Source organism: Thermobia domestica, chromosome 2 (genome assembly GCF_964235325.1).
Source record: "Thermobia domestica chromosome 2, izTheDome1.hap1.1, whole genome shotgun sequence".
NCBI lineage: Eukaryota > Metazoa > Arthropoda > Insecta > Zygentoma > Lepismatidae > Thermobia > Thermobia domestica.
In genome coordinates, this window is record NC_137455.1 from 283825482 (window position 1) to 283836727 (window position 11246).

General features: G+C 35.1%; 1 protein-coding gene across 11 annotated transcripts in view; it reads left to right on the forward strand.

Moving 5' to 3' along the window:
* The window catches only part of mub (poly(rC)-binding protein mub), a 334826-nt gene that overhangs the window by 267372 nt on the left and 56208 nt on the right, over positions 1 to 11246 (forward strand). For 8 of the 11 annotated variants that reach the window (XM_081748789.1, XM_081748796.1, XM_081748786.1 and 5 more), the window contains 3 exons: positions 466 to 582; positions 4130 to 4405; positions 8087 to 8374. In XM_081748789.1, the coding sequence (XP_081604915.1) occupies positions 466 to 582; positions 4130 to 4405; positions 8087 to 8374 (681 nt within the window). The remainder of the gene's footprint in view (positions 1 to 465; positions 583 to 4129; positions 4406 to 8086; positions 8375 to 11246) is intronic. The other 3 variants (XM_081748793.1, XM_081748794.1, XM_081748795.1) reach the window with 2 other exon arrangements.

Sequence of the window (11246 nt, forward strand, 5' to 3'; positions counted from 1 at the left end):
AACATTTCAGTTCTGGCCGGACGAATACTTATTTTGCTCACTGTATTTTCTGGCAATTTAGTTCTTTCTCGATAGTCTATCAAAGTGTGGAATAATTTTTCATTCACCCTTATAGACTTTTATTAACATTGTTGATTATCAGCTATGGGATCGTGGTTCATTTCCAGTTTACAATAGTGCGTCCATGGGTTTTCTCGAGTTTTCATTCGCTTTGTCATTCTACCAAGTCCTTCATTATTATTTATTGCGTCTTTAGTTACAAGCATTAAAAGTTGGAAGTTTTTTTTTTTATTTTGGTACCGATAAATATTGTTTTAAAAAACTGTAAAAATGTATTTTTAATAACAATGTTCGTAATTATTTCGATGATTGTTGTATACATTAAGTTTAGATAATTCTTAATGACTATAATTGACATCCTAATTTTTGCTAGTTTTTCATGGTCTTGTTTTCTATTCTTTTCAGTCTGGTGCAAAAATAAATATTTCAGATGGATCCTGCCCGGAACGTATCGTCACAGTTACTGGACAAACAAATGCAATTTTCAAAGCGTTTACTCTTATCTGTAAAAAGTTTGAAGAGGTAAGTACGAGTTACCAATCAATATGTGTATGTAATTTTGTGTGTGTATGTAATTTTCTCCTCTAGAAATAAAAGCTGAACAGATAGAAATAATATTTTATTGTGATAAAATGTTGTTTTACAGATTGAATGACTGTATTTTGTTTGTAACTTCTGAACTAACTATATTGTTAAAGGTTCGTTCATATTTCAACCATTCATGCCTTGTTTGGCTAAACTACCCTGAGCTGAATAGGGAGCTAAATTTGCTTTAAGATCATTTAAATGAAGATTGAATGATAGAAATTGCTGGATTTAGAGAACATACTAACATTTTACTTTACAACAGATACAATATGACTTAGATTTTGTTAAAATTAATACGTGCCATTGGAATCCTGAAAGGATTGTTTAACCTGGTATGATTTCGCTAACTAAGACTGTTGTGTTCGACAGCTAGACACTGATTAAGAGCTTCAACTTCACAAACAGTTTTTCATTTTATTGAGCTTAGGCTTGTTTCAAAGAAAACTAAAATCAACTAAAACTAAAATTTATTAATGATTTTATATATATATATATATATATATATATATATATATATATATATATATATATATATATAGAAACAGACTACAATATTCATGTTTACACACGTTTTATACCATTTAAAATGTTACAATTCACTTTTTTTCCTTCTTCTCTTAACTCATAGAAAAATTGCATCAAACTTACACAGATCTGCCTTAGGCTAGAACTAATTTTACGTTTAGTATTCATTGCGTAATTTACTTAATTTCACTCCATCAAACAGGATGTTTAAATAAAAGTATACACTCAAAGTACGCATTATGTTTTCACGTTTGATTGGTAGGTTTCGTATACTGGAACTACTCAGGTGTTTTTGTATTTGCTGTAAATAAACCATGCTGTATGCATTATTTGTCAACAGTCAGCAACTACTTACATCTGCGCAACTATATCCACCCTATCGCTTGGCTTGACCGTATTGTCCTACTTGAACCCTATACATTATATCATCTTCCCGCTGGTTTAGTGGCTAGCACGTTTCTCTTTGGTGCACATGACGTTGAATTCGGTTCTCCGTGAAAGAGCACAAAAATTATTTTTACCCACTTACATTAATCATCCGTTTAATTTAGCCTAAAAGTCATAAACGTGGGATGTTACACTTAAAAAAAAAAATCATCATACCATAATTTCGACAAGTCTTCTTCTCTCCCCTTCCCTCTGGTTTCTTTCCCGAATCTGGCCGGAATCATGCTAGGAATACAGTGTGGCCGAAAAGTAGATATACAGTACTGTGCTGATTAGCTCATTGCATTTTATATAATTTCTTATTATTATCCATCAAGTAGACTTAGTTTCTTTATTATTTGTTCTGAATGTCTTTTTACTTCTACCGTAAACTCGGAACAGCCGAAAAAAATAAACTAGAATGTTATACTTGATCAATGCAGGGGTGTATACCTACTTTTGGGCCACCCTGTATAACCATCCTTTTAAAATCTTCCAGGAACCAAATAGGTGAGTGTTAGTCAATTCGTAATACACTAGTGCTCCCTCGCTGCTATATGGTTAGCGTACACGCCTTTTTCACAGGAGACTCGGGTTCGAGTCCACGTTAAACTGTAGGGGTCTACGTCTCATAGCCTAGCTGTTAAATAGGACGCTGAACTCAAATCAAACATTTCTTTGTCTTCAATTCCAACGACTTCTGGTGTGCATAAAATGAAGATAAGCATAACATCCAAGAGATGAATTCAACTCATGAACGAGAAATTCAAAAGGTAAATTTCCTGTTTGATCCCAGGCTGTGTGTTAGGTAAAGATAATATAATGCCGTTTTTTTTTTTTTTTTTTTTTTTTCGGGTGATGTAGAGGGAAATCGTAATTAACACTAATGTCATAGTAGATTAAATGATAAGATTCGAATTAGTAATTTTGTTTTACATTGCTCCATACATATCTGTTGTTTCGTGTTTCTTTTTGTCCATTAACTCAAAATCCTCGGCAGGGCTTGCATAAACTTCTCGCCATGCTTTTTGCTTTTCAATTCTGTCCTTGAAAGAGTCTGTCGTCTTATCTCATATGCAAGGCCTACATTCCACATGTTCAGTAAGGGTTAAAATATCGTATAGAAAAATTCTTGCCATCTCTAAAATTCTAAGCAAAACTCGAAAGGTAAGAATGCAATAATACACAACCTTTTCACCCAGTTACTGTAACTAAACTGCAAAACTCTATCAGGTGGTCGATTCCGGTACAAAGGGAAGAGGGAAAACTTGGATACATAGCTTTGGTCTTTGTTTTCAATTGCCATTCCACAAATTCTTTTAAAAAATGGGAAGTGAGAGAAAAGATCTGCGACAAGTAAAGCGTGGAGTCACATCCCTGTTGTTGAAATCACTCTCAAGAACATGCCAAGTGAGTCACTTGTCCTTGGGAGCTTTGCAAAGAGTGTTTGGTTGTGCTGGTTTCGTTTCAAAATAATAATAATAATTCTACTTTGACTTGTCAACAAATATTCTATTCAGAAAAGTGATCTGCACACATTTCTGATGAAAATAAAAGGAAGTAATAATAATGAGGATTTTTCCATGTGCTTACGTTCACAGTGTATCAAATTTGAAAATTACGCTTAAATTAATTTCCAGAATGTAATAAAATTTAAATGTATTAGTAAATTAAAAAAAGATATAATGAAAGAGAGAGAGAGAGAGAGGGAGAGAGAAATAAAAAGAGAGTAGAAAATAGTCAACGGAAATTGGTTATCTAAATTTCCTATATTCTATTTGATAATAGCTATATAAAGAGAGAAATCAGTACTCTTCATATTTTCCACATTTTATACTCTGTTTTATAAAGGGAATTAACAGACTGTAATAATAATAATAAATAATAATATTATACAATTTTAATAGAAAAAATGGAAACAACAACATTCTAAAAACAAGAAGCGAAACTAGAATACACAGCGCCTCGTCACTCACTCTCTTCACCTAAACCACTGGCCGGCCGACATATACATCCAATCATGGAAAAAAACTTTTGTCGGCGATATCGCCGGCAATATCGGGAGCTTGGCCGACAGCATCTGCCGTGTCGGAAAATCGGCCGATAATGTCGGTGGCGTGTGTAAGCTACGCTTTGAATACATTGAAGTCGATTCCACGGTTCCACTGATATTATCGTTGCCGTGTGCAAATGACCTTAGTCTAAAGCGCATAATCAAGGTATTTGTATGTGATAGGAAGTTCATCTTATATTTCGTATTGGCTGCGAAAGAATTGCCAGTATAGCTTTTTCTGAAATTTAGGGGCCGTATTTTAGAATCTAGGTATGTTTTTGCTATTTCCTTTTATTAATTCATAACTGTGTACTTATAAAGAAGGCCTTAAATTTGCAAAATATTGAATTTAAGTTGCCTTTGTGTATAATTTTAGGATGTTTGTTACAAGAATAACCACAGAAAGTAACAATAGCATACCATCATTTTTCAGTTGAAAAGTATAACGTCGTAGTATTTTAGTTCATTGATTTGCAGTCTTCCTCTGGATTCCAGGACCTTCAAAATTCACCGAATGCAGGAAATGTGCCAAAGCCTCCTATCACACTCCGCCTCATCGTTCCTGCATCACAGTGTGGCTCCCTTATTGGTAAGGGAGGTTCCAAGATCAAAGAAATCCGTGAGGTGACCGGGGCCAGTATACAAGTAGCGTCAGAAATGTTGCCAAATTCAACAGAACGAGCTGTCACAATTTCTGGGACCAGTGAAGCAATCACACAATGCATCTGTCACATTTGTTGCGTAATGCTTGAGGTATGTTTTCTATTTATTTTTTACTTTCTTAAAAAGTAATTCATTTTACTATCATGAAGTACATACAGTGATATTATTTAAAGTGTAGTTCAGAAATACATATATATATATATATAGTCGTGGTAAGAAAATAAGCTGTGAATATTCTCTACTCTTTCAGAATTTCTGTATTTTATTCGTAGTTACTGTTCAGCAAAGATCCATATTTTCATTCTTGTGAAGCTTTTTGCAACCCTATGTCATATAGCATACCGTCTGTCTATTAGCGTAATAGTTCACTTAGGTTAAACTAGAAGATAAACAGCGGGAGATAGCTAACTTCTTTATTGCAACATGTACGATTTGTATTTCTTAAAACCAAGAACATGACGAGTCACTTCAACCGTCAAATTCTGTCTCTCTTGAAGTATTCATCCGAAGCATGGAAAATATACCAGAAAGGATGTAAATAGACTAGATATTTCAGTACTTAAGATCACTGGTTTACTTAAAATAAAATTTTTCTTAACAACAGTAACTCATACAAAAGCATTCTTGATTTATCGAATATTGATCCGTATGAAGATTCTAAATGTTAATAAGCGAATGTTTTTAATTTTAGCTCGCCTTGATTCTTTTAATGAAATCATATTAATAACAGAAATGCTGAAAGACGGTTTGCTAATTGATGGTTAAAGTTCATTCTGGCACTCATGAAAATGTCAGTAAAATACTAAGAAACCTGTTAATAGATATAAAATCGAAAGTGAAAGGAGTTTTTTTTTTTTTTTTTTTTGTAAATTATAATCGGTAATATTAAATTCTCGGCAATTTTTATCACAATGTAAAGTGGGCAATTAAGAGCTTCGATGCAAAGTCAACCTTGCACCCATATTTTTGTATTTCTCTGTGTAGTGTCCTGCGGTTCGATATACACTACCCCGACAGAAGTAAATAGACACCTTTAGCGTAAACGATTTCGTGGAAGCACCGAACGAATGTATGTGCCAACGAGTATGACGTAGAGAGTAGTGTCGTGAACATGTAGTACAAATTATGTATTGCGTGGACGTGACTGAGAATTTGACGGGGTTTATCAGAGGTACTTAATTGAATGTTCAGAATGCGGTAGAAGTTAGTACTGTCTAGTTTTCAATATCTAAACAAATATTGGAATAATTATTGATACCCAGCAGCACTATTAGAAGTCACAACACAGTTATATGTTATGTGTACCGTTGACAGTATTATAGTGTAGTTAAAACGAAGTGGAAACATACGTGAACCAAAAGTTGGGTTGACTTGGACTAACGCCAAACCAGAAACGTGCGGTCGTCCGGAGTACAAGAACGCAGAAATCCAAATCTGCCAATGACATCACAGTCGGAGTTGATATAGCAGCATGAACTGTCCATCGATATTTGTATAGTGCGGGAATATACCGACGCAGTCCCAAACAGAAGTCTTTATTCACAGAACCACATATGACACGGAGAGATAATTGAGCCACCACCATATGGAACACACCACTCTATATGTTGCACTCTCCGATGAAAGCAGATTTTGCCAGTCTTGGACAGTGGCCCAGGAAGCAATCAACAAACGATGATACTTTACAATTCCACCAGCCAATGGTGAAACACGACAACGTAAATGTCATGGTGTAGACTGTAGAGTAAAATTTGAAAACATTGGTAGTGAGCTCATTATTTTGCATTGGACAGAATGCTTTGAAGGCATCGACCTTTCTTTGAAACAGACGAACTGTCACGGAGTGATGTACACTTCATGGATGACGGGGCACTATGTTATAGTGCAAAACTGACCACACTACCCGCTTGAAGAGGCAGAGTAGTATTCAAACTCTGCCATGGCCTGGACAATTCTCTTGAATCCTATACCGGAGGCAAACAATGGGCACTTGAATCCTATGACGACTGGTACGTCCTACCACAGGATGTCATCGCTGTCTTGCTGGATACCATGCCAAGTAGTGTTTAAGCATTCTGTCTGCGACAATAGTCTCCATCAATTATAACTCCAGCATCAGAAGTAGTTCTTCCTGTGCATTGGTACGTAGCAATGGCCATAGGCTTGATTTTCGAGTGTCTATTTACTTATGTCAGGATTGTGTACTAACACATAGTGATCAGAAATAATTGCAACATTAATGTTAGAATAATGAAAAACGAAAATATGATCAAATGGACAGGAGAATTTAAAATGTGTGTTACGTAAAACTACGTAATTGAGTCTCTTGAAAACCAACCGATATATGAAATGTTAGTTTTCATATTGCTTATACGCAAACGTATATAACTTTTTTTTTTTTTTTTAATCTTAATTGCATATTGATTTTTTTCTGTTTCGATCAGGTTCGACCTTACGTGGTTTCGATGGTTTTATAAGGAACTTCGAAGTGCTATTTTAATACCAGTACTTTGAAGTTCTTCTGTGATATTGAAAGTGTAGAAAAAAAAAAAAAAAAAAAAACTGCAGAAGTTTTCGTTTCCTTGTTGTCCTAAATTTGTCATACTTGTCAAAGATGATAAACCAGTTAAAATATTCATCATAAAATTAGTAAACACTACCACATTCAACACATGCCCATCATATTTTTGTCAGTGCTTTCAAATCCTAAATTTGTCTGGGTGCGGTTTGATATGTGACGAATTTCCTGTTGTGGATCTTGCAGTAATTGTATACAGTTTTTATTTATTTTGTGTTCAGTAGTTTGTAATATAATCCGACTGTTTGTCCAAAGTACCTCTATTGAAGTTCCTTAGTTCTAATAAAATTAAAAAATAGATCCTCCAATTGGCGAAGAAACCCTATTCAATTGTTCATGGCGTGCTTAGTTTCCACGAGGTGTTAAGATAATCCTGACACTTCCTATATACTCTTTTATTCTAGTTGCTACATTTCTTTTCGTCATACCAATCTGAGTTGACATTAACAGCTAACTTCATACATTCCTGAATTTTCTTGCGTCAGTATATTAATTTTGTATTCCATTAAGTAGTTTTCTAAATACGTAGGCAACTTTAAAGCTACCTTGAAACCACTTTCTGAAATATGTACGGTAGTTTAGACCACAACAGCCATTTATCAGGTGTTTTATTTTCCAAATTATTACCGTAATCTTTCTTTTAAATTGTAAATAGCTGAAAGCGCTTGGAGTTTTCCATTTATCAAGCATGGCTTTAGAATGCCCGTTCAGGACTTATATTTTATATTATTGGGGCTGGATAAGAAGTAATAAATTGCTTTAGTTTTGTAGTAGAGTTTTAAATTAAATTTTTATACATAAGATTGAGGTAAAACTTAGTGACTATACAATTAGTGTTCTATCGAAGATTCATTTTCTGCTGCAATATCGTGCAGCAATAACTTATGAAAGATTTGGTTTATAAAGGATGTTACGAACTTTGCAAAGCAAGAGGCAAATTCTTATTGTGTACCTAGGAAAGTATCATTTGACACTATATATATAGTAAAATCAAGGCCGATAAATACGAGACACACTCGTATTTACGCGCATTGTTTGTTTAAATTAGGATTAGGATTGTCCAAATGCAAATAAAACTAAGGAATTTGATCCCATGCTATGTAATAAGGGTAATATTATAAAGTTTTAAAATATTGTTTTTATTATTAATATTTCGTATGTTTATAATGTTGTTATTTAATTTTCTTTTTCAGTCCCCCCCTAAAGGTGCCACGATCCCTTATCGTCCCAAACCCCAAGTGGCTGGCCCCGTCATATTGGCAGGAGGACAGGCATATACCATTCAGGGTAATTATGCTGTGCCCGCCCACCCAGACGTAAGTACAGTGCCCCTCTTCCCTCCCCTCCCACCGGGGGGACCCCCGTTGGGCCTGCCCCAGTCCCCACTTTTTCCTACTGCAGCTCCCCCAGCCCCCGGGTTGGCCCATGCTGAGCCACTGAAGAATGGACACATGCAAGCAGCTGTGCCCCACCTAGCTGATGTAAGTCTGGTCAGCGCTGGCTGGTGGCTGCAGCTCCCAGGGACCCCGCCCTACTAACAATTCAGGGTCTCTGATAGAATAGGCTTTCTTATTTGAGCTGTATATAGGTCACGTCTTTAATGCACGCTGTTCTTTTCAAATTATTTGCTGGCAATGTGCAGGTGTTAAAACTGTAAGCTCTTCCGTGTATACTTTTTAAAACTATAAGCTTGGTCAGGTCCCTGGTAACTGGAGCTCATGCCGATAATGCTTTCGAATTGATTTTTTTTATATATATATATCTTTATGTGATAATTGCAAGAGTTAACTTTTTAGATGTACTAATTGGCTTGTTCTTCAACTTGTATTGTGCACTAAGCTTAATGTGTGTTTACAGTAAACTTAGAACCTAGGAGCGTTGATGTCACTAACAGATTCTGTGTTCTAAAGCAATCGTGTTAAATACATATATAGATATATATTGTTAGATTTCAACAATTCAATTGAGTCTTTGATTGGTCTGGCACTTAAGTACCTAATCCATACCAGTACCTGAGACCAAGCATGCCTTAAGTCACCTTACGCTCCCTGGAACATAGATTTTCACAACTGAAATATACAATCTGAAAAAGAAATGTAACTGCATGGCCTTTATTGTTCGTTCGAATTGTCAAATTGATTTGGAACTAAATTGTGCATTACTTTGTATCACGAAGTGACGAAAGAAGAAATGAATTTTCAAGGGGGTCACTTACCAACGGGACCCCTTGGTGTTGAGGGGCATTTTCAATTTCACTTTTTTATAGATTGAAGTTTATTTATACCTGTAACTGTTCACACAAGCAATTTTGTACTGTGCTACCTGCAAACTAATCTTGATCTGTGCAGTCCCCTGTAGTCAACCTATAAAAGTTTTGTTACACAGCATTTCCAGTGCCTTTTACCAAAATGTCAAAACCTTCATTCTTTTTCTCGTTTATTTCTAATATATTATTGTGGTCTTTTACCATTATTCCGCTGTTTCTACATTTTGACCACTATAATTTTTAGCCATTTAGTTTTGCTGTGTGGACATTTACAGGTGTCGTTTGTAAGTTAAGATAAATATTGATCTGCAGTAATTAAGCTAGTGATACGACAGCTGTTTTAAAACTAGTGACATGTATGCTTGCACTTCTTCATTTCTGCACATATCTGCGTACCTTTCATATATTTTTGTTTAGCTGTGGTAAAAGCTATAGTTCCCTTATCACCTAAAAAGGATAACAGATCATTCCATATTTTCTTTTTTTCTCTCTCTCTCTCCCCCTCTTCTGTAAAATCGTCAACAGTAACATTTTTATTTTAAAGTTTAACATTCTACGATTATTAAGATAATCAGTGGTGAGATGAATGATGATGATGATGAAAAAAGTGGAAGAAAACGGGAGAGCACCAAGTGAATCCACGCACACGGTGTTTGTCCACTACAAAGCCTACTTGTCGTGGAATGGTATCGAATCAGGAACCCCACGCATCAGAGGTAAACCGCCGCGGAAGCGCTCTACATGAAACCCTGGGATTATTATTAGATGATGCGAAGGTTACTGGAATTGTTCCTGCAAACTATTACTAACAGTTGCGCTAGTGAGTTCGTATATTTAAATTATCTTTGATTATTTGTTTGAACCTTTTCGCTTATTTTTCACATCAGTTTGAAGAAGTATTTTTGTGTCACATCAGTTCGAAGAAGTATTTTTGTGTAAGAAATTGGTATTTCTCGTGAACACATTTTTCATGCAATGCGTCTTATTATTTCAAATTTATTTTAACTCTGAAATTGCATCGAGCGACTTTATTTGACCTTTCGGTATGAAGTACCACCCAATAGAACTGTAGTACTATTGGTTTTTCCGTATCTCAATAATGAATTTCGTGAAGATCATCCATCACTCTGTATTTACTTTCCGAACTAGGCTTATGATTAAAATCGTAATTTCCGGAAGCGCTTCTGAGTGAGATACTTTGGTCTACAGTGAGTACTAAGCTTTGTTACTTACATTTTTCTAAATATAATCACAGCTCGCAATACATGATATATAAATACCACGATGCTGGTGGAAGTGCGAAAGTTCGAGAAAGGCAGAGCTGATTTTCATCATCCCACGTACTTACTTTCAAAATGGTTGTATAAAAACTTGTATCCTTTTAACATTCCAATTAAATATACTCTTAAAAATAGCCTTGAAGTAAAAACACGCTTGAATTCTTTTGTTACTCCTGATTCTATCCATTTCGCATCTTTTGACGTAGAGGTGTAACCATCTATTTCGGTGGACCTGGCTTTGAGTGCAGTGGAACTTCTTTACTTAGATTGAAAATAAAACCATATAAAATTCAATTAACCTCTCAGTTGATAGTTTTTTTGAAAAACAATGTTCTCCAGTTTGAAGATACTATTTTCCGACAAGATAATGGATTTGCTATGTGCAATACTTTTTCCCCATTAGTTTCAAGTGTGATATTGGACAGGTTTTAAACCAAAATTCTTCCAAAATTTTCTCACCTCAGGTATTTTCGTTATGCCGATGACATTTTATACTGTATAAGTCTGCTCAAGATTTAAAATAAATAAATAAAAATAAAAAAAATCCCAGGATTAAGTTTACTATGGAACTCGAAGAAAATGGAGCCCTTAACTTCTGCTGGCACTTAGTACATTCATTTCAAATCATCATTCATGGCTTCAAAAATTAAACATTTGGAAAACTTTCTTCTAGGAGAGCCGTTTTACTTTCAGACCTTCCTGTTGATCTCAGGAAATTGAATATTTAATAAAAATTGGACAAGAAAGTGGTTTTCAAAAATCTTCATTACTGGAATGGTACAAGCAGGTACAAGAAATCGCCAGACC